The sequence below is a fragment of the Solanum dulcamara genome, chromosome 7 (assembly GCF_947179165.1).
Source record: "Solanum dulcamara chromosome 7, daSolDulc1.2, whole genome shotgun sequence".
NCBI classification, from domain to species: Eukaryota; Viridiplantae; Streptophyta; class Magnoliopsida; order Solanales; family Solanaceae; genus Solanum; species Solanum dulcamara.
The window spans coordinates 10,377,948-10,401,072 of NC_077243.1; the positions used below are offsets into that span (position 1 = coordinate 10,377,948).

At 35.4% G+C, this 23,125-nt stretch overlaps 3 protein-coding genes across 5 annotated transcripts; all 3 read left to right on the forward strand.

Moving 5' to 3' along the window:
- Positions 1–375: 375 nt before the first annotated feature.
- LOC129894434 (E3 ubiquitin-protein ligase RGLG2-like) lies at positions 376–6,161 on the forward strand. 3 transcript variants are annotated; one of them, XM_055970134.1, is made up of 12 exons: positions 376–636; positions 1,819–2,069; positions 3,632–3,716; positions 3,794–3,934; positions 4,010–4,123; positions 4,228–4,325; positions 4,453–4,532; positions 4,617–4,722; positions 4,837–4,964; positions 5,094–5,295; positions 5,610–5,666; positions 5,750–6,161. In XM_055970134.1, the coding sequence occupies exons 2-12, from the start codon at positions 1,842–1,844 to the stop codon at positions 5,828–5,830; spliced, it is 1,320 nt and encodes a 439-aa protein (XP_055826109.1). In that variant the 5' UTR covers positions 376–636; positions 1,819–1,841; the 3' UTR covers positions 5,831–6,161. The 3 variants fall into 3 exon arrangements, with proteins under 3 accessions (XP_055826109.1, XP_055826110.1, XP_055826108.1); XM_055970135.1 differs by having other exon boundaries at positions 1,824–2,069; XM_055970133.1 differs by having other exon boundaries at positions 377–636; positions 1,837–2,069.
- A 214-nt stretch (positions 6,162–6,375) lies between these two features.
- LOC129894433 (aldehyde oxidase GLOX-like) lies at positions 6,376–8,403 on the forward strand. The gene has a single exon (XM_055970132.1). It carries the CDS (start codon positions 6,426–6,428, stop codon positions 8,274–8,276), a length of 1,851 nt encoding a protein of 616 aa, XP_055826107.1. The 5' UTR covers positions 6,376–6,425; the 3' UTR covers positions 8,277–8,403.
- A 611-nt stretch (positions 8,404–9,014) lies between these two features.
- LOC129895418 (indole-3-glycerol phosphate synthase, chloroplastic-like) lies at positions 9,015–14,311 on the forward strand. The gene is made up of 10 exons (XM_055971135.1): positions 9,015–9,325; positions 9,899–10,147; positions 10,253–10,429; positions 11,246–11,320; positions 11,992–12,036; positions 12,130–12,294; positions 13,087–13,165; positions 13,559–13,641; positions 13,731–13,799; positions 14,054–14,311. The coding sequence occupies exons 1-10, from the start codon at positions 9,125–9,127 to the stop codon at positions 14,135–14,137; spliced, it is 1,227 nt and encodes a 408-aa protein (XP_055827110.1). The 5' UTR covers positions 9,015–9,124; the 3' UTR covers positions 14,138–14,311.
- The last annotated feature ends 8,814 nt before the right edge of the window (positions 14,312–23,125 follow it).

Sequence of the window (23,125 nt, forward strand, 5' to 3'; positions counted from 1 at the left end):
ATGAGAGTTTAAGTAGTCAACCAACTGAGTTATAAAGATTCTCTAGTACAACTTTGAATAAGTATTCTAATGATAAAAATTCTTAATGATTACAACTTTGAATATCACATCAAATTAATTGAGATGTATAAAATACCCCTAACACCATAATTATATATATAGAAAAGGTTAAAATAGCCATGTTTACTATATGAAATTGAGATGTTTATAGAGTTATTTTATTTGTGTTACATTACACATCTCAATATACTATTATAACAACATACGGCGTGTAATTTGATAAGTGCACTCTGAAAGGACAAAATGACTTTACCATTGGCTCATTACATATCTCAGTTAAATTCTTTAAATATGAGCTTTGAGGGAATATAAATAGAGCAAAACCCCGTGATGTGTTGGAGTTGTGAGTTATCCTATTTGGCTCTGTACAATAGAGAAACTTCATAGAAATAACAATTGAGAGACGTACGCTACAGAACAAAGAGAAAAAACAATCGGTTGGTCCACTTCCTAAAGCATAAACAAGAAAAGCTTCATTGTCCCAACCTACTTTTTTTCTGCTCCATCCCATACTGTGCACACAGAAACTGAGAGAATCTCAAGTAATGCAGCAAAAATTGGGCGGCGCTTGAACAGGTGCCGCACACTTTCTTAATTTTTTTTTTGATTTCTTGATGAAATTGGGACGACCCCTTTTATTGTTAATATGATTTGTGTTTTCAGATTTGAGTATTTCCAGTTTTAATGTACATTTGTAATCTTTAATTGTTGGGTGAGGAGTAAATGCAAATTGCAATATCTCTCGGAATAGTGTCTTATTTATTGGGTTTTTGTGTAGTTGTTCTGATTATACACAATGTTTTCTTTGGTTTTGACTTACTGGGTGTTGGGTAAAAGGTGTTTTTTGATTACGTTGGATTCAAAGTGAAGTCTTTGACAGATACGTTGTATCTTGAAATTCAAGTGTTTCTTGGCTTAATTTTGATAATCTTGGATTCATATTAAATTTTTTTGGCAATACTTATTTTCTTGTATTGTTGAACTTTGTTTTATCTTATAATCTGCAATTAACTAGTCAGGAGTGTGGATAGAGAGAAGTGTTCCCTTCCCTTTTTGGCGTTATTACAATTTTTCTTGGGTAGAGTGGGTAATGTATAGAATTTACCAACATTTGATTGCTCATACTTCCACTGACCAAAAGAAATTTGATGTCAAAACGGACTTAGTGATCAATTTTTGGAAGATATACATATATGTTTTATTAAACTTATATTCACACATGATTAGTCCTGTGATAGTTACTGCAAAATCAGCTTTATGAGGTTGATTGATTGGTTGGTGAACATGCCTGGCTTGACCAAGCTAGAAACGTATACTGGTGCAATCACACAATAATGAGTCAGGCGAGCTTGGCAGAAGAGCTTTGGTGCATACAATAGTCTAGTTTTGCACTATTTAATCTCAATATCATCCTTTGCTCCTTTATTGATATCAGCTGATCCTCCTCCTACTTCGTCACTTGCAAACATCAGCACATTCTTTTGTTGACCATTTTAGTAGATGTTACCTCTCTTCATCGAGGTTGAACCTAGATAAGGCTTTGGTGATCTTTCAACCTACTAGTGTTGTATAAGATTGTACCAGTCTCATCAAACTTTTTCCATGGTTTATGTAAACTACAACCTGTTGGGAGTGTGTTTGTGTACAAGCACCCTGTGTGTTGGTGTGTAACTGTGTCTGTTTTAACCTATAAGTTTCGCATCTTTCATGTTTAATTTATTGTTGACGAAAAATGTAATAAAAGTTAGTTGTTAAAAGAATAGATTTGGCCTATAGATTTCATGGGTGGCAAGAGTTCAAAGAGGTCAACAACTGGTCGATATGCATCATATGGCTCCAGTTCAAATTCAGGTTATCCAGGCTATGCACAATCACCGTATACTCAACCATCCTACAATTATCCACCACCACCTTCTTATCAAACATATGGTGGTCCACCTCCTGAATCAAGGAAAAGGCTTGAAAGGAAATTTTCAAAGATAGATGATGACTTCAACAGCTTAGAACAGGTAAAGTGAAACACTTCCAATCTATGAGTGGGTAAAAGGATAAAACTTCAGCAAGTTTATGGTACTGGGGAATATGACTATAACCTCTTCAATCTGTTTTGTTTGTTAAAAATTGTCCTTCATGATTTTGGTGATGCTGAAAGCAAGCATTTCTTCTTCATGTTATCAACATATTCATGTATATTTTACTTCCACTTGCCACATTAAATTCTGTTGAACCTGCTTTGTAAGATTAGAATGTGCATTCTTAAAGTTAAGTCAACACAATATTTTGGTTGTACAACATCTTTCCAGATTTTTTCTTGAAAGATGAATAGTCATTCCCTCACAAATTCTGAGAATTCAAATATGTTTTGCATCTTGTTTGCCCACTCTTCATTCAGGGTTTAGGTTTTAAGGAATGTCAGATTTGACTCATTGAGTCTAGTGATTTTCTATGTCAATATGTTCATTCCTCGTGGTTATTGCCAAAAGTGTCTTAAGGCTTCATTTGTTTTTCACTAAGATTAAGACGTCTGAGTTTGAACGCACATATGAATATGAATGATTAAGTCGTTGTTTCTAGATTTGAACACTGAATGATTATGACTGTGTATAATTTATTTGTTTTTGCAAGAATAATAAATATACAATTCAAATAAAAAAGTACTTAAATATTATATTTTAAAAAATAAAAATAAAATTATTATTTAATAAAAAAATTAAACATTAGCACGTAACGATTGATAGTAGTGGTTGACAACGGTGGTGGTTGATGGTTGTGATGGTAGAGGTGGTTGGTGGTGGTGTCTGGCAACGAAAGTGGTAGTGACTTTGTTCAAAATCTCAATGATTTTGACCTATTTAGATCAATAAGTGCTTAACTCTTAATGTAAACAAATGCACTTAATGACCTAAGATTTGAAGTTCTTAACCATCTAGTTTCAGACCTCCATGCAAACAAATGAGGACTAAATGTACCCCTGGATCCTACTTTTCTATCTTTGGTGAAGCAACTGGTTCTGACTAATTTTGGGCATATATTTATTTAATTTTGCACCTAAAGTTATCTTTTTGAGCATGCCAATTGTCTGTTGTAAACTATAAGCTGCTGGTAAAGCACCAAATTTTCCGAGAGGGTTGGTGAAGAGCTTGTCAATCCAACATGTGATGTGGAGCCACATTTAAGTTTATTTGCAAGTAAATGTGAAATTACTCCTTCAAGGCTAGGCGTCTCGTGTCTATTTAGTTGGTACAATCTGTCCCCCGTAAATTCCCCCGAATTTTTTTTGGAAGCTCCCTGATCTTAGCATAGATTGTCATGTATTGGAGCTAACATACTCTATTTTGTTCTTATTACCCTTTGTACTCATTGCATCTGCTTTTGTCAAAAGAAAAAAGGGAAACTAACTTTGTCACTAAACCTGAGAAGTACCACTATGCTTTTGAACCAAATCTTTTAGTCATGCCATATTGAATGCTGGAGTTAGGAAGTGTGAATTAATTTTTTTGAAAAAATCTCTTTACCAGAGTCTTTTAGATAGCTTTTTTTTTTTGGTTAATAATGTAACTTTCTTTTCTAGGTCACTGATGCCCTTGCACGTGCTGGTTTAGAGTCATCTAACTTAATTGTTGGCATTGATTTTACCAAGAGCAATGAGTGGACTGGTAATACCTAAATTTGTTGTAGAATACCTATATTTTGATTTACAACACACTGTCCATCTAATCCGCTCTTGAACTAGGTGCAAGGTCATTCCACCGGAAAAGTTTGCATCACATTGGGGATGGGCAAAATCCATATGAACAAGCAATATCGATCATTGGAAGAACACTATCCAAATTTGATGAGGACAACCTAATTCCTTGTTACGGATTTGGAGACGGTATTTCTCTTTACACTTAATTTCTAAGTGGATTTGTTTTAATCACAGATGTCTTATTTGATTGTGTATTTGCAGCCTCAACACATGATCAAGAAGTCTTCAGCTTCTATCCCGATGAAAAATTCTGTAATGGATTTGAGGAAGTACTGGGTAGATATAGAGAATTAGTTCCCCAATTACGGCTTGCAGGTCCAACTTGAGTCATCTCTCTCATATTTGCCTATTTCTGATGGTCTGCAGTGGGCATAGTTCTGCATTTCTTTTTCTGTTTCACGACACTTTTATCTCTACAGGACCAACATCATTTGCTCCTGTTATTGAAATGGCAATCACTATTGTTGAGCAGAGTGGTGGTCAGTACCATGTTTTATTGATAATAGCAGATGGACAGGTAGATATGTTGTTGCTATAACAACAATAGTGAATATTCTATTTTGTCACCGGATGCATTCTATGTTCTTTTTTAGATAATTCCTAGTGCTTAGATACTCATTATCTAAAACGAGAGACTATTACAGGTTACTAGAAGTGTAGATACTGCAAATGGGCAATTAAGCCCTCAAGAGAAGAGAACAGTTGAAGCAATTGTTAAAGCTAGGTAACTTTTTTGCTGTAGAAAAAAATAATCTTTGATGATGTTATTTCCAAATAATTCTTGAAATCTCCTGATCTTTGTTTGCAGTCAATACCCCTTGTCAATTGTTTTAGTTGGGGTTGGAGATGGGCCATGGGACATGATGAGGGAATTTGATGACAACATCCCTGCTCGAGCCTTTGACAATTTCCAGGCAAGTAACTACTGCTGTTTCTTTTCCTGTTCTTGATGGTATTGGTTTGTTATCTCTTATTGCCTTAAGATTTGATTTCCTTGTGTTAATTTTTTTTTTTCCTTTTTTCTTTAGTTTGTTAATTTTACAGATATCATGTCAAAAAATATGGATCTTTCCAGGAAAGAAGCAGAGTTTGCCTTGTCAGCATTGATGGAAATACCATCTCAGTACAAAGCAACTCTGGAGCTGAACATTCTGGGGTACAAACTTAACTCTCATCGTTAATCTGTTACTAGTTGATACTGAAATTTATCTTCAGTTTATTTTCTACTTCACTCTTCAGTCGCTGCTCATTTTGTTATCTCAACTGGCTTGTACTTTTTGAGCAGTGCTCGTAGAGGGAACGAAATTGATAGGATTCCTCTCCATCCTCCTCGCTATGGTACAGCTTCTTTTGGCACATCAAAACCTTCACAAAACAGTAGTTACTATCCTAGTGCATCTTCTTCTAGCGGACACAATTCAACTGTTGGAAGCGGACACAATCCTGCTGTTGGGTCAAGTCATCCAGCAAGTTCTGCAGATAATCATGTAAGCATAAATTTTTCCGTTTGATTAAGGTTAGCTGGTTAGATAATTGTTTCATTCTTATTTATTTCAACTCGTGATAACTGTTCAGAATGAGTTCTGAACCGATTTGTGAAATGATTTCGATTCTGTTCTAACTTATTTATCTCCATTTTCTTTTGCCATGAGTTCTGAACCGATTTGTCAAATGATTTCGATTCTGTTCTAACTTATTTATCTCCATTTTCTTTTGCCTTTTCTGATGTTTGGGTCCATATCTTGATGTACCTTCAGAATCTTTATTTTAACTACTAATTTCACATTTCATGGTTTGCCAGCTTTGTCCCATCTGCATAACCAATCCAAAGGACATGGCATTTGGTTGCGGACATCAGGTATAGTTGCACAGGTTTTCAATTTCCTTCTCAGGTAGCAGTAGCAAAACTACATATATTGACAATTTCTCGTTTATTTGCAGACATGTTGTGAATGTGGTCAAGATTTGCTGTTGTGCCCCATCTGTCGGGACAGCATTCAAACTAGGATAAGACTTTACTGAGTCACTTCTCTTGGCGGAAGGACAGTTTGCTGCTGCTATTAAGAAATCCTCTGATTCTTATAATACTGGGAAGGGGTTTCCTAAATTAGTTTTTTCTGATGGATATCAATGTCAGCAGTATCCTATATCTTTTTAATTTAGAGATGCTACATTTCAGTATTTTGCTCTGTACATAGATTTTTTTCAAGGCCACTCATTGTTCATTGAATCTGGTGCTCAATGTGCAAGTAAATTTCTGCTTACCAACTGTGTTCATCGACAAACCTTGTTATGAATAGTTTCACAAAAATGGAGGAGAAACGGGATAATGTCCGAGCAGATTTATACTCTATCTAAATGCTTCTAAATAAGAATTAGTTTGATGCATGCTTCAACAAGTATAATTCTGTCTGTCATTTTCTCTGTGATATTCAACATTCATCAAGTATCTGAGCAACCTTTTCTTTATATATATATTTCTCAAGTCATCTTGGAGGCCACAATTTTAAATTGAGTTAATACCTTTCTGGCAGAATGGATGAGTCTTTGAGTGTGTAAAAAGAATGTTTGGTGCTCCCGCTCTTTTAGTGATGAACCATTGTCACACAAAAGGTTCATGTGGCGAGAACTACCTAACCATTTATTAGTTAGACCAAAGAATGACCATTTGCATGACTTCCTCTATAAGTCCCTATATATCCTTTCAAACCATAAGGTATTCGATGAAAATTTCTCCAGCACTTATTTTTCTTCTCTCATGGAGAAGCTCTGGCAGACACTAATCAACTGCATCATCATCAGTGCAGCTATTTTACTGCACTGTCTTATTTCATGTAGAGCAAGAGCTGTGTTGCCCCATTCTGCAGAAAGAAAAGGGACATGGAAGTTACTGCTGAACAACACTGGAGTGGTGGGTGTGCATATGGTTTTAACCCATTGGAACACTGTGATACTGCTTGATCGGAGCGGGTCTGGTCGATCAGGGTACCAGCTACGTCATCGGTTAAATGGAACAAGATGCAAGGGCACTCATGATGACTTGTCAGACCCAACTTGCTATGCTCATTCTGTTGAGTACAGCATTTCCAACAACAGTATCAGGCGCTTGAATCTCATGTCTGACACTTTTTCATCTTCTGGCTCCATCTTGAGTGATGGAAGGATAATTGAATCTGGAGGCTTTGGAGACGCTTCGACAAGGATTCACTACTTTGGGCCTTGTAAAAGTGGTGATAATTGTGATTGGAGCCTGGGCAAGAAGCACTTATCTCAAAAACGTTGGTACGCTTCTAGCCAAATTCTCCCCTCAGATGACAGGATCATCGTTGTTGGAGGACGAGGGTCCTTCACATATGAGTTTATACCAAAAATGTCGACCAATGGAAATGTTTTTCATCTTCGTTTCTTGCAGCAAACTAATGACGGAAATGAAGATGGAAACAATCTTTATCCTATTGTTCACCTTTCCGTTGATGGCAAATTGTTCATTTTTGCCAACAGGGATTCCATTCTTTTTAACTACAAGCAAAACAGGGTTGTAAAAAAATTCCCAAGAATCCCCGGAATAGGGTCAAGGAGTTATCCAAGCACAGGATCATCAGTTATTCTTCCACTGGATCAGAAAGATGGCTTCCGCAAAGTGGAGGTCATGATATGTGGAGGGGCAGCTTCAGGGGCGAATGCAGCTGCTCGACAGGGCAGATTCTTGAAAGGTCTAAACAGTTGCGGAAGAATGTTGATCACTGGAAATAATCATAAATGGAAGATGGAAAATATGCCAGGGCCACGCCTGATGAACGATATGGTGCTTCTTCCAACAGGACATGTACTAATCATAAATGGCGCAAAGAGAGGTTGTGCTGGATGGAGAAATGCAGCTAGACCTGCTCTTGAACCTTACCTATACAACCCCAAGAAAACTCTTGGCAGAAGGTTCACGGTTCTAAAATCCACTAAAATCGCGAGAATGTTTCATTCATCAGCAATTCTTGTACCTGATGGAAGCGTACTAGTAGCAGGGAGCAATCCAAATAATCAATACATTTACAAAAATGCAAGTCACCCTACTGAACTCCGGCTACAGGCATTCATCCCGGACTATATGGGCAAGGAATACAGTCATCAACGGCCTCATAACGTGTCAATTGACATCAATAGCAAGGAAGGAGTTGCATATGGTAACGAATTTTTGGTTCGTTTTTTGCTACAGAGTAAGCCTAGTAAATATCTGGCTTTTAGTGCATATGCTCCGCCATTTACGACACATTCCCTGTCGATGAATCAGAGGTTGTTGAGACTCAGGTGCACACGGATAATAAGTGATGCAAAAGGTTGGTTGAATGCTACTGTGGTAGCTCCTCCATCAGCTAACGTTGCGCCCTCTGGATTTTATTTGCTTAGTGTTGTTAATGAGGGAATTCCTAGCATTTCTGAGTGGATTAAGTTCATTCAGCCTGCTTCAACTTGAATTAATCATCTTGTTTAACTTATGAATTCTATTGCTAATGTTCCATACAATATCGTTTTTGTTACGAATGATTTCTTCGTGTCATTTCATGCTAATTGATTACATAGACTTATTACTCTATTATTTATTTGGTAGTTTTATGATTTATCAATGAAATGTATTACACCACTATGAGCAAGTATTTTTTTTCCCCATGTACTTGTAATAGTATCCATTTAGAAATACACTTTTTACTAAAGAGAGTGTTGAACTTGACATTTTATTATCTCGACTTGAACCACTATTTTCAATCATATTTGAGAATTATAATAAGGCATAAATGCAATTATTCAATCAAATTATTGCCATAAAAAATTGAAATAAATATAGAAATGTACTATGATCAAAACTTGTGAGATCAAGAAATTTCTTCTGCGCGTGCCAAATTTTATACACAAACTTGTCTGGATCATGATTCAACTACCATAGCCCAAACAAGAAAGAAAAAGAAAAGAAGACAAAGAATGCCCCCAATTGAGTGTCTTAAGATGGTACCCAATGTCAAAATTTCTTTAATAACACACAAAAATATTTATTAAATCATTTTTCCTCAAATTATAAGAAATTCTAGTAGATTAATTGGTTGACGACTTAAATTTTGTGATTATTAATAAGATTTATTTTCACTTTGTAATTTTTTCGTTACCCGTCAAATAATAATTTTTTTAAAAAATGAAGCTAGAGACAGTTGGACATGATGCATCGCGGGGGTTGGCGGCTGCGACTAATCCTATTGCCCTTCGGTGGTTCAACATAGCCCCTTAAGAACCCCCATTTTTAACAACCATTTTTTTTTCTCTAATTGAATAATGGATTCTGTAATAACCACCACCTCCGCCACGGCAACGGCGGCAACTGCAGCGGCGACGGTAAGACCCCGGTTCTCGTTTCAACTCCTTGCCAATCCCAGACCTAAGAAATCGGCATTCTCCTTGTCAGTTCCAACGACTATTTTCACGACCCACCGAGCTCGAATTTTGCCCCAATTTTCACCTGTTCGAGCTCAAGAGGTAGCCGAAATTGTTGATTTAATTTTGATTTTATTAGGTTTTGGTTATGACTTGAAGATTGAATGATCTTTGTCGTCTTTTTTTCCCAGCATTTGAAATGAGGGTTTTCCTTTTTGCTATATGCTGTGTGATTAATTAATTAATTATTTCGGCTGCATATGCTTTCTAAGAAGCCGCGTGATTGTTTTCTTCCTTTTTGCTGCAAAAAGATGGATACTTGATTAAGGAATGATTTCTGCGGTGATAGTAGTGTTTTTAATCTATTAAAGGGTAACCATTTTTAGGTTTTCATATTTTGTCTTCCATGCTCTGTAAAAAAATCCTACTGGTGGATATTATTTCATTTCAGTAGTTGATGTTCATATGGTTTGCATATTGATTTCTGGGCTTTGTAAAAAATATGTCTCATTTCCATTACGGAATGATGTATATACTGTAGGTTTACCTCAAACTCTTGGGTTCAGACATGCCTCTTCTATTTACATTTTTTGATAGCATCACAAGATAGATGAGAAAAATCTTTCTTATAGAGATCGTTTCACTAAGATAAGTCATAATTGATTTGACTTGAAGGATGGTTCAGCCGTGGTTTCTGAATCAACCATTCCTGAAGGAGATGCTCTCAAAATCAAGCAGTGGGAAGTAGAAAGATTCCAAGATGAAATTGCTGCAAGTCAGGGTATAAAAATTAGGAGGAGGCCGACAACGGGACCTCCCTTGCACTATGTTGGCCCTTTTGAATTTCGTATGCAGAATGAAGGCAATACTCCATGTAACATACTAGAAGAAATTGTCTGGTATAAGGACAAGGAAGTCTCACAGGTATCTCTTGGACTAGAGTCTCAAATGCTGCCTGAGGGTATATATGCTATCATGTTTCCTATTTCATTATATTCTACGTACTAAAAGGTGATTTTTGTTTGCCAGATGAAAGAGAAGAAACCGCTTCTTCTACTGAGAAAACTGCTTAGCGGTGCTCCACCTACTAGGGATTTTCTAGGAGCTCTGAAAGAATCATATTCAAGAACTGGATTGCCTGCTCTTATTGCTGAAGTGAAGAAGGCTTCTCCAAGTAGAGGTGTTCTGCGTGAAGATTTCAATCCAGTAAGTGTGTCATTTCCCTCTCATGTCAACTGAGTGCTTGAGATCTTTTACTGTTTTAGTATGACATTACTTTAGTTTCTAATTCCTTCATGTCAACTGAGTGCTTGAGATCTTGTACTGTTTTAGTATGACATTGAGACATGTCTGGAACTCCGAATATGTTATCGTTTCTTCTTTTCCTCTGAAGTAGTTCTTGACTGGTTTTAGTTCTCTTGAATTATACAAGGAATCTTATGTTTTATAATCGTATTCAATGGAACTATATATGGTTCCTAAGAATCGTGTTAAAGTTCTTAAAGGCACTTGAAGTGATATATGGTTATAAACTATATCAAGAGGAAGGAGTGAAAGACAAACTTTCAATATTCTTGTCAGATAAAATTAATAGTCATATTTAGGGCAAATTCTGATCCTTCTTGGCTGTCTACAAGCAGCCAATCAAATGAAAAGAAGGTGACGCTGTGAGACATGTATTCCAGAGCTACATTTAATTATAAGTTATCATTTAATTTGGTATTTCTTTTGATGTATGAAAATGTAGAAATAGAAATGAAAGTTAAAAAGAAGTTAATATCAGAACTGCTACCATTTTAACATCATTGTGTTGTTTACCTTTGCACTGAGTTATTTACTACCACAATAATTATCATTAGACTTGATCATGTACTTTCTAAGAGACTACTTTCTAATGTACAAAGAAACCCATCCATTAAGTCAAACCCATTAAAGACAGTTCAAATGTTTCAGTTGCAACTTATCCTTGTTGAAATTATTGAAATGTGGGGGGATTAACCTTTTAATGTTTTTGCATTACAGGTTGAGATTGCCAAAGCTTATGAAAGAGGTGGAGCGGCATGCCTTAGTGTTTTGACAGATCAGAAATATTTTCAGGTAAAAGTTTCATTCTTCAAATTGCTGATAAGGATTGTAGTTCTTTCAAGTAATTAATGGCTTTAGGGATAGCAGCATGACCATCTAGGCACCACTATCAGTAACTAAATTTCATAATGTAGATGCAATGACCAAAATAAGGTAAATTCCGTGGTCATTCTTCAGATGACAATGTTAACGTTTCTCCCCTATGCTATTCTAGCAGGAATCCTAAGTTGTAATTGAAGTATTTGACAAAGTTGCAAGCATTATTTTTCCTTTTGATGCAAAGGGAATCTAATCAGAAATGCTGAAAGATTTGTATCCTTTTCCACCAATCAAACAATAATAGTAATAACTATTTGTATCCTTTACCTAGTAGGACCTTAAATTGTAATTGAAGTGTTGAAAAACCTGTAACTAGGATATGTTTATGTTACAGATTATCTTTTTGATAAGGAAAGGATAAACCATCCCATTTAAGTGCATGACTAAATCTGCCTGATTCGCAGTTGTAAAGGTAGGTACATTCTTATTGGGATGTATAATGAGTTGTTAGGAAGTAGCATCAACTGTGAGAAATTAGTTCATAAACTTTACTGATTCTTGGTGTATCGTGGAAATGCTTAGATGCAGATTGTCAGATGATTCTCCAATTGCTAATTATGATTCTCGTTATATTTGTGAATTAGGGAAGCTTTGAAAATCTAGAGGCCATAAGGAATGCTGGAGTAGAGGTATGCAGATTCCCTCAAAGTTTCTTGTGCACCACCTATAATATATCATAATTGAGTCCTTTACAGTTTTTCATTGAGCTCCAACTTTTGCAGTGCCCTTTGTTGTGTAAAGAATTTGTTGTAGAGGCTTGGCAAATCTACTATGCTCGGGTCAAAGGTGCCGATGCAATTTTGTTAATTGCTGCTGTTCTACCAAATCTTGACATCCAGTATATGATTAAGATCTGCAAATTACTTGGATTGACAGCACTAGTTGAGGTAATTTTTTTACCTTCTCCACCCCTACTTTTTGATCATTCCATGAACTGAAAGGAAAGAAAAGTTAAAAATCTACATCATATTATAGAAAAACTGTCTTTGTTTTCATTGACGAAAGTGAAAATGTCAATGTCCGTTTGCTCAAGGTAGTTAATATGTTTCATGGACATGAAATATATTTGGTGCAAGTTCTTCTGTTCATGAAAGATTGTTGGGTAACTCCAAAATCCTACCTATGGCTAGGTCCAGGTGATGGACCACGGATGACCCTGCTTAGAGTCATGGTCGAATATGGTGCTTGCTTGATGGGATTAGTTAAGAAATAAAGTTGCACCTTGTTATTAGCTATAGCCTATAACTTTTGGTATGATGGTGAACATTTGATTCTAACAAGCGGTATTAGAGTCACTGTCATGGGTTCGATTCCCAGGAACATGTTGTGTGGTAGGTGTTTGCCCGGCCGGCGGGAGGAGATTGTTGGCTAACGCCAACATCCTACCTATGGCAAGCCTAGGTGATGAGATGGTAATTACCGGGTAGAGTCATGGTTGAACAAGATGTTTGCTTGATGTGTTTGGTTAAGAAATAAAGTTGTGCACAATGCTATCAGCTATAGCTTTTGACATGATGGTAAACGCTTGATCCTAACAAATATTCTTTTCCATCCGCATATATTGGTTTCTGGATTTGTATTGTATTCCCATTATAAACTAATAAATCCTTTGTTGATGTTGATGGTTCAACTGTTTTATTTCTTTTCCTTTAATAACCATTTCAACTGCTTGTTTCTAGGTACATGATGAGATGGAAATGGATCGTGTCCTTGGAATTGATGGGGTTGAGCTGATTGGCATCAATAATAGAGACCTTGGTAATTTGCATAATTAATTCTACACCGCCAATCTACTCATTTCTTGATAGACTACGTGCTGCCAACTGCTCTAAGGAGACAAATTGAACAGCAAAGGTGTACGTGACCCTCTTGGGTTTGGGTGGTGCAAGGGAGGAGATGTAAGATGATAAGCTAGCCTTATAAGGAAATTAAACAAAATGAACTCCTAAGCATTGGATAGATTAATCAAGGTTCCTACATTACGACAGATTCTAAATTCCTGTTCACTTCCATAGAAAGTCATACTTTCTGGCTACATATAAGGTTAGGGGATAATTACAAACAGAATCAATGAAGTTATAAGCACATGCTTAATCAACTGAAGTTCAATTGTTTAAGATCTGTCAGCTAAATCAACTTTTGTGTTACCAGGAACTTTCAAGGTGGACATCAGCAATACCAAGAAACTTCTGGAAGGAGAGCGTGGGGAAAGGATTCGGGAGAAGGGCATAATTGTATGAACTTCTATACATATGGAAACTTTTGTTTTAGTAGTTTTGTTCTCTCAATAAGTTGTGACTTCAATGCCACTTTAATTCTTCAGGTTGTTGGGGAGTCTGGACTATTTTCTCCAGCTGATATTGGTTATGTACGAGAAGCCGGTGTCAAAGCGGTAAGCTTCTTTTCTAATTTTGAAATTCACAATGACTGCGTATAATCATTCCAAAACAGATTCTAGTGGATGATAGTTTCTAGTGGCTATTTTCTAAATATGGTTTTGCCTAGATCTTCATTCTTTATTTGACAAATATGTTATTGCCTTCTACCATGATACGTGCATTCTGATCAATAGTGTAATTTGATTTATACCCTTGTCCTTGTCAATCCTAATTCATATATGATGATAATGTTGTTGCATCTCTGTAGGTGCTAGTTGGCGAGTCACTTGTAAAACAAGAGGATCCTGCTAAAGGAATAAGTGAACTTTTTGGTAAAGACATCTCCTGCTAAGATGCAGTCAGTTGACTCTGTTACGGTTCCCATCCGGAGTGATCTTGTTGAGATTCCTCACCACAATTATGTAATCTCTCACCATTTTGTATTGTTCGTTACCTGCTTGCTTCATTGTAAGATATAAGGTATAGATAATTTACGGTATGAATGGAAATGATAATTTGATACTTATTACATTTAGAATTGGGAGTATTTGAACGTCGGTTCAAAATATCAAATGGGGTGCTTATTAGTGTTTTATAGAGCTTTACTCGCGCGTACCTAATGAATATATGATACATGGCTTTTCACCCCACTCTTGTAACTGAATTATAGTTTATTAATACACTTTTTTTCCCCTTAACTTATGACAATCATAATAAATTAGTATGGTTTAATGTAAACATAGAGTGTGGACAAGTTTTTACCCTAGGTGTTTTGTGCAACAAGTTTCAAATATTTCTTATTGGTAAATCAAGTTTAAACTTGGGAAGTTCAATCTTATCAAAGTTCATTCAAGTAATTTGAAAAGAGATTAACTGTCAATGTTCACATAACAGTTTCTTTGTATATTACACACTTTTTTTAAAAGTAGGTTTCAAAAAGGATAATACCTTTGTATATTGAAAGATATTTCTCTTTAAGCTTTCCATTTATCCTTAATGAAATGATTTTTAGCCATATAAATGTTTAGGGCATATTTTAAATCACTAAGAACAATCAAACCTTCGAAAATCCCAACAATTAAAGCATTAAGCATAAACGCATATAACTAAAACATTCAATCAAGTCTAAAACATCAAAACAACATTCAAGTAGCATCCAAAAGCAAGTCCAAAACATCCAAACATCACAAGCACAAACAAACTAATTCTCCCTATCAGACTCATCATCGTCAGACTCTTCAGATCGGCATTCTTCTATGAGATGACGCACTAGATTCTCCAGTCCAGCAAGTCTTAAACGGTCTGCTTTTTGCTTTTTCGACAACTATTCTACTTGTCTCCGCAATGAATCTCTCTCTTCCTCTTCCTGATTCTGCGGAGAACTTAAAGAAGCAGCAGTAAATCCGTACGTGATACAGCCTACAGAATGCCCTGATCCAAGGCCACGTGCTTTACGTTTCTTTACCCCACCAATCTTCTTCGGCAATATTGAGCTATTATCCTCAGAAGTAGGTTGACTTTGACGCCATTCATCCAAGTCTTTTTTATACCCAACCTGAAACATGAATGATAAGCTAGCAATATATAAACAAATTCATGTTGAGGAAACAATAATAGTTCTGAAGCTAAGATCTTACATTGGTCCCCTCAACATGTGGCTCGACAAAATTACTATGACCATCCTTTTTATTTTTCACATGTTTCTCCTCAACGACCTCATCATAAGTAGTTATAATTCTCCTTTTTTTTTCTTTCCCTGTATAACAAAAATATGAGTTGGTTAAAAGTTCAACCGCATTTAGTTAAAAACAGAGGAAAATTTAATATACAAATTACAGATTTCCTTTGATGAGTCCCTGCACTAGCTGAACCCCCGATGTGCAACAAGTCACCTTTGTTGGAGGCTCGTGATGCCTTTGCTTGGATGCTCGTCTTTTGAAATTTTGCAGTGGTCCAATCGGGCTTCTGATTCTTTTCCCAAGCACTCACCAAGATATCGTTAAGCATACAAGCAGCGCTTATGTCAAAATGACAAAATATTTGATAATCATGTTGGGGATACCATGTGCACTTCGTCTGAAAAATGTACTTGAATTATGGAAAATTGAACAAGTTTGGTCTATAAATGCTATTGCCATCAATTCGAAAAGAACTAAGAAATATAAATATTTTCTATTTTATTAGATTTTCGCTTATTGTTATCGAAATGAAATTAATGATTGAGTTACTAAAATTTCATATATGGCCTATATTATTAGTTAAAAAGGTATATGTAGTTATTCTATTTTAATTGATAAAATGAAATTAAGAAAAAAAATTACTCCTACTTATTTATTAGTTAAAGTGATTTAAAAATAATAATCAAGAATACGATTCTTTACAAATAATAATTTTTAGGAATAAAATGTGTTTAAAAAGAAATATATTGACAGCATTAAGTAACTATAAAGGCATTTTGGACTAAACTATTGACAGCATGAGCATTTTTGATTCTTTCTGATAAATGATATAAAGAATTAATTTATTTGTACCTAAAAGTGATACCACATTTGTTTTTTGTTATCGGCAGGTATCTCTCCCAGGAACTCTAAGTGTCACGATAAAACGATTTAATAGAATCCATAATCGCATTATAGATTGGGTGGCAGGAAAAAACCTGCATTAAATTTAAAATATGAAAAAAACATATAATTCAATAACTAAAAACTAACAAAAGTAGTATTGTTTACCCAGGCTTAGCATGAATAATAACCAGTCTCCCCGAAGCATCCAGCATTCCAACCTCTACAAACTATTGACTCTGTGTACCTGTAAAGATCCATGAATTTTGATAATCAATTTGGGAAAAATTATGAGCTTAAAAGTATAATGTATTCTCGCCTCAAAATATGTAAGGCTCCACCCAAGGACAAGAAGACCTTGGGATAGATAAATGTATGACTAAAGGACAAGTTCACAATTCATAGCCCACAAAAGTCTAATCCACGAGTTTTAATTGTAACTACTGTCAGATAACCCAAGAACGAATTGAAGAGGGTTAACATTTCAAAACTATGCATGATCCAACGCAAAATTCACAATGTGGTTGCAAATTTGCAATGCCATGGCAGCTAACAGTTTGATTGATTGGTGACTAAATGTGTGTTTTGCCAGCTAGAAGATTAAACAAGGGATCATATATTTGTTGAGTGTCATTATAATAGGTGTTTGTAGACCAAATTACTCAACTGGATGCAATTATACTATGTTATACCAACTACTTTGAGGGCAAAAGCTCGAGCAGCATGAGCCTCACGAATAGGACAACTCCACATCTCCTCTCCATACTTTTAGTGTGACTCCACAGTTATAATTAGAGAGAGACATTTACTTCATTCTTTTGAGTACTGGAGCCTGTCTTGATTGACTATTTCACTAAGCGTTATAGAAGGTCCATAGACAATAGTTTTTTTTAACGTTGTAATTTATGATTCCCTTGCTTTAAATTGATCATTAAATTTTTTTAATTGCTAGTTTCATTTTCATCAAGTAATTATTTCTCGCTTGTTTTATGTTCATCAATTGAATCTCCATTCTTGACTGGCATTGATGTATCTTTCTCAGAATCTAGTTGATTTGAGCTACGAGTAAAAACTGAAGGATAAGTTCTTCATAGATATATTTGATTAGTTGGGCTCTAAAGTATTAGACATCCGATGAGAAACGGAAAAAAATATTAGTAACCAACTATTGTTTTTTAACTAGTCTGCTGCTTTTCTTATAGACAAATAAATAGCCACTTCATGAACATTTTGCCAATTCTTCTTTTGTGTAACGAAACATCTTCTGGGTAATGAAACATCTTCTGCTCAATCACCCAAAAAATATAGGTAGATGGTTCTATCTTTCGTGTTAGATGAAATTAACATAGTTTCAAAATCATTAGTACTAAATACAATAAAGAAAGTTTAGAAGTTAATTAGTCAAAGCAGAGACTAAGGATTCAAGTTAGTAATATTTTCATATGAGCAACACCCAGAAAGAAGAAGAGAACTGAATGAAAGCTAAATTCTACACGGACCTTTGAAGAAAATGGTGATATTTATCCAGATCTATTCAAAAAAATCTATCTCATAGAAAAAAGAAAAAAAACTGAAAAGTGGAAGGAGAATACCTCGAGTGAGCGGTGGTGCCTCTACTGGACGGCTTTCTTTGGCTGTTCGAAGAGGTGAATCGGCAAGGAAAGAGAGAGTTGAGAAATGAGGGTTTGCTCCCAATATAAATTTAAGTTTTTCGACGGCTTTACATCGGACAATTGCGTCAGTAATCACTTATAAATACAGCCTCGATCTTCGCAATCTTTACGTCGGAATATCAAATTTTTAATTTTTTTTTGGTATTCTTCTTCTTAAATGGCTTATTCTCTAGTATTCTTCTTCCTCTGTTCCTAATTTCTTGCCTACAACAATTCCCAAAATTCCTAATTAACATAAGCTAATGCAGTGGAGAGAACACATTAAACTGAGCCAATCTGTTTCGTATATCCTCATGTTATAATATGATTTATGAAACTTTTTGTTTTAGGCGATGCAATGTGTATGAGGTGGTTTTCATGAATTCAGGAGGCAACCCGTTCAAGCTGATAAAAGATTGAATCAAGTATGTCATATTCAGGAAGATTACTGATGATTGCCTCTTACAAGTCAATAGTAGCTTGAAGCTGAAGTAGAATATCCACTATTTGTATTCTTTTGCAGGATACTTGAGAATCACATGGGAACATTTAAGCATATTGACTAGGTTACTTTGATCAGATCTTATTGCTTCTGTGTTTTACTATGGAAAAAAACTTGAGCTTAGAAAACAAACTTATGTGATCACAAAAGAAAAGGCTTGACCTTAGAAGAGTTAACTGTTCTATTTTTGTTAGAGCATGAACATCACGACTAAATTCCATGGTGTATGTTAGGTGAGCGGTCCTATTTACACTATGCAGTACAACATTCTTATCTATGTTGAGACCCTCTGCATGAAGAGATCTTATGGCAATTTGATTGTTGTGGCAACTTCTTCAGTGATGAGTCGGATCACCACAATTTTGAACTACTTAAGAAACTAGTTTTTCCTGATGGCTCAATCCTAAGAGCTAGATTTTATCAATAGTTTCTAAGGGGTGTTTCCTGCACACATACTAGCGGTCACAGGGACTACTCAATTAGTGGCTTGGGAGAGAGAGAGGGAGCTCCTACAGCTGAAATATTGAAACTGCAATATCTAATGAGTATTAATCTTGACCTGATGCAGCTTATTGAAAATATGGAATTTAAATAACGTATCTGGTGTAATTGGTGCTTTTAACTGTCAAGAAGCTGGAAATTGGCCACTGAAGGAAGGATCAGGGAACATCCTTGCCTTGACATTTAAGCCTCTAACCATCACTGTCCATATCAACCCTCTTGATGTTGACTCTATTGCTGGTGATGATTGGACTGGGGATTGTATCTTCTATGCATTTAACTCAGGTATTCTTATGATAACTTTCAGTATTCCAGCTTTTGTATCCCTTCAAAATTTATTCTGTTTTGAAAAGCCAAATTTTTGTAACTGGCCATTTAGCTAATCTCATTGAGTTGTTGTTAGGTCCTCTTTCTAGATTTCCAAAAGAAGGGAAAATCCATGTCTATGTGAAGTATTTACCATCTATCCAGTGAAGGTATGTCTTGTTGGAATACTATATAGAATTCACCCAAGATTAAAAGTAAATCATTAGACAAATATAAAAGAATGAAAAGAAAACACTAACCTTTATCCATAGCAATAATTTAATTGAATGACTTGATCTTCTAAACCTTGAAGATAATTCTGTGTTATTTTCTATCTGAGATGGAGAAAAAAAGAAAAAAAATATCTTCTGATTTAGGAACCATGTTTATTTATAGTTTAGAGGTGTCTTTTCATGCTGAAAGTTACATTTACTTAAAATGTCTTTTCATGAAAGATATCTTTTCTTAGAATACCTTTTCATAAAAAGATATCTTTTCTTATATGTTTCCATCACGATTATAAGAAAAAGCTCATAAAATGATAGCATATGTATATACAAATATATTAATATGTGAGTCCATAAAATAGAAATTACAAACATGTCAAACTGTCTGCAGTATATTTGAGGTTTTGGACCATTCTATGCTAAGGGAAGCTCTTTAATTATCAAATGAAATGTCATATGTACAGGTTTATAATAGTCATCATTTTGCTCCTATTGGATTGATTGACATGTACAACTCTGGTGGAGCTATAGAGGGTCTTCTTTGCAGGCAGCTGCCATCAGGATGCTAGATCCAAATTAAAACACGAGGCTGTGGCCGATTTGGAGCCTATTCTAGCTCAAAACCAAGGTACTGTACAGTGAATGATGAGGAAACAAAATTCAATTATAATATTGAAGATGGACTGCTAACTATTCAACTTGAAGGTGGTTGTGATATTAGGGAGATTGATATTGGCTATTAAGTGTAATGACCTGTTTCTGTCATTAGGGATAGGCCAATGGGGAAGGATTTCGGGCAAGAAAACTTCGGATAGTAACTTCGAAAAATTTGAGCCTAGGCCAAACTTGAACGAATTCTGAGTCAGGTGAAGTCTAAGGCGATCATGTGAATGATGAAAGGTCAAATCTATAATTTATTCGACAGGCTGATAGCCAAAACGATACGGAGCATTTACGATTTTGCGGAATCGCATTTGGGCAAGTAAAACTCACGGAATCGAATTTGCCGTGAAGGGTATAATTTTAATGCATCTTTGGAAGGGGTGTGTTGAGAAATGGGGGCTTGGAGCACAAACTTCGAGCTAACTAATTCCGCATATCCCACCAAAACAGGTTTATTTCTGCCAGAGCGGGATAGTCACGACTTAAGTCGTGAAAAAGACCAGAAACAGTCTTTTGTGCAACAATCAGTTTCTAAAACCCCAAGTGGCGACCTATGACGATTTCCATTGATTTTTCGCGGATTTCCACGCTTAAGGTAAGGTTTTTACTCCCTAGATTCATACTTTGATTCTTAGAAACTAGAAATATGAGTGATAATCATTGGAGGAGGGTTTAAACTGAAAATCTATGGTGGGAAATAGCCCTAGGGTAAGGTTAAGATCATGGTTTTGGTCTAGGAAGTGAAATTGTGTTATATTTTCTGATAGTTAGGCCATTGTATTGATCCTTGATATTAATTTAATATTTTCTAGACCAAGAGCGAGAAGAATGAACCCGAAAAAGAAAGGCTCTTGCATTGTAAGGTTGTGAAAGCTTAAATTTGAGATAGGTGATGGTCTAGTTTCCCGTATGTGTTTTATATACTTGTTAAATTGCTTCATGATATGCATGTGTGCATAAAAATAGGGAAACATGCTGGATTATGTGTAAAATGATCACTTGTTGGCCTGTTATTGTGATGAGTCTGTTCTTGGTGGTATAAATGTTGTAAACATTGAATGTTCTTGTGATTGTGATATTTTGGGATCGGGTGTCACATTCCAACACATAATTTGAATCGGGTGTCACGTTTCGACACGTATTTGAATCAGGTGTCATATTCCGACACAAAGTTGATTGTTTGTAGGTTCCTTGAGAGGACCCTTGTATGAAATTATAGCATATGGAAGACATTGAGTTGTGATATTGAGATGTTGTTGACTTATTATGTATATGTATATGCTTATTGTGTTGAATTTACTTGTCTATGATCCGCTTACTGGCTAACCGCGTGATCCTATCAGTACACCGTTATCTTTGTGTACTGATACTACTCTTGCTCTACCTTTTTGTTGAGTACGGGGCATACTCAGCCGGTTGTGGAGAGACCTCGGTTGGAAGATTAGAAGTTTGTTCAAAGTCCAAGGGTGAGCTATTCTATCATACTGCCGTGGACTTTTCTATTGATCTCAGTCCTTTTTTCGAGACTCGGATGTTTAGACACTGTTTTAGTAGTTTGACTTCTGTTTGAAGAGTGTTTCCCCTTTTCTTACATTGACACTGATTAGAGTTTTGGTATGGACGACTTTCAGTTCCTAGGATGTGTTGACTTTCGCATTTTTATAGTTATTAAAATTGTTGGCTGAGTTTATGGGAACTCAATATTATTTTCTGGTTATATTCCTGTTTCTGCAAGGTTTTTAATATTTTTTTTTTAAGTTGATAAGATGGGCTGTAGAAATGGTTCTCCCACTGGAATAAGTATTGTGGGTGCCAGTCACGGTGGATCGAGATCGTGACATTAAGCCTCTTTGGAAGTGAACATCAGATTATTTATTATCTTTATTATTGTACTTTCTCTTTTTCTTTCGAAGGAAAATAAACAGATGCCTTTGTACAAATACACCCATTTGCCACCTCTAGTTTCTACCTTGCTATTATAACAAGTTAACAACAAATAATGCTCAATAAAGTAAAGAAGTTGCAAGGTATTACAACATGGAAAAATAATCGATTTAAAAGGCGTAAAAATCATGACCTATCCTCGATGAATTTAATTCAATTCTATTTTAAAAAATAGCCAAATTCATACAACTCTTAATCCTAAGAGATTACCCTAATTCCTTTACCTAAACAATCACTTGATTGTTATTAACCCCTTCAAGTTAACTGTAACTTGAAGAGATTACAACCTCAAAATTTACTTGTCAAAAGTGGATAAAGATTACTACTCAATAATCGTGTACATGAACTAGAACCGGACTCAAAACTTCATAGTATATGACTAATGAAAAAAGATTTCTTACATATAACTGTACATGCAATAATTTATTTTTGAACAGAAGCGGTGGTATGTATATGAGTATATCCACATTGTATAAATAGTGTATAATTATGTTTATGATATATAATTATGTATTAGAGATGTATATATATTTATATACATTGTTTATACAATATTTATACATTGTAGATTAATTTTTTTCAATTCTAACCAATTCAAATCTATTCTAAACAATCCCAAATTTTTATGAGCTTCTCTCGATGTTTCGAGTTTGTTCATATATTGTTCACTCAAAACGATTCACGTTGGTGACACGTGAAATTTTAAAATCGAGCTATGAAGTAACTTTAATGAATAATGGAGTCTTTCAATCCCGGTCAACTCAAAAATTTCTTTAAATAATCTCAATTTTAGATATGAGATCTTCTCGATGTTTCAAGTCTTTTAATATACTATTTAATCGAAATGATTCACATTTGTGGCACGTTAAATTTTAAAATTGAGCTTTGAAACAACTTTAATGGTTGAACATAGTAGAAGAAGGAGGAAGGAAGGAAGAAGAAAAGCAACGAAGAAAGAAGGAAGAAGAGGAGGGGGAAGTGGTT

Excerpts from the sequence above, each read along its gene's own strand:
- LOC129894434 (XM_055970134.1), top strand. The coding sequence starts at position 1,842 with ATGGGTGGCAAGAGTTCAAAGAGGTCAACAACTGGTCGATATGCATCA. Across the intron at positions 3,717-3,793 it reads CAAGAGCAATGAGTGGACTG|GTGCAAGGTCATTCCACCGG; the intron begins GTAATACCTAAA and ends CTCTTGAACTAG. Across the intron at positions 5,296-5,609 it reads CAAGTTCTGCAGATAATCAT|CTTTGTCCCATCTGCATAAC; the intron begins GTAAGCATAAAT and ends ATGGTTTGCCAG.
- LOC129894433 (XM_055970132.1), top strand. The coding sequence starts at position 6,426 with ATGTGGCGAGAACTACCTAACCATTTATTAGTTAGACCAAAGAATGAC.
- LOC129895418 (XM_055971135.1), top strand. The coding sequence starts at position 9,125 with ATGGATTCTGTAATAACCACCACCTCCGCCACGGCAACGGCGGCAACT. Across the intron at positions 10,430-11,245 it reads TGCGTGAAGATTTCAATCCA|GTTGAGATTGCCAAAGCTTA; the intron begins GTAAGTGTGTCA and ends TTTGCATTACAG. Across the intron at positions 11,321-11,991 it reads CAGATCAGAAATATTTTCAG|GGAAGCTTTGAAAATCTAGA; the intron begins GTAAAAGTTTCA and ends TTTGTGAATTAG.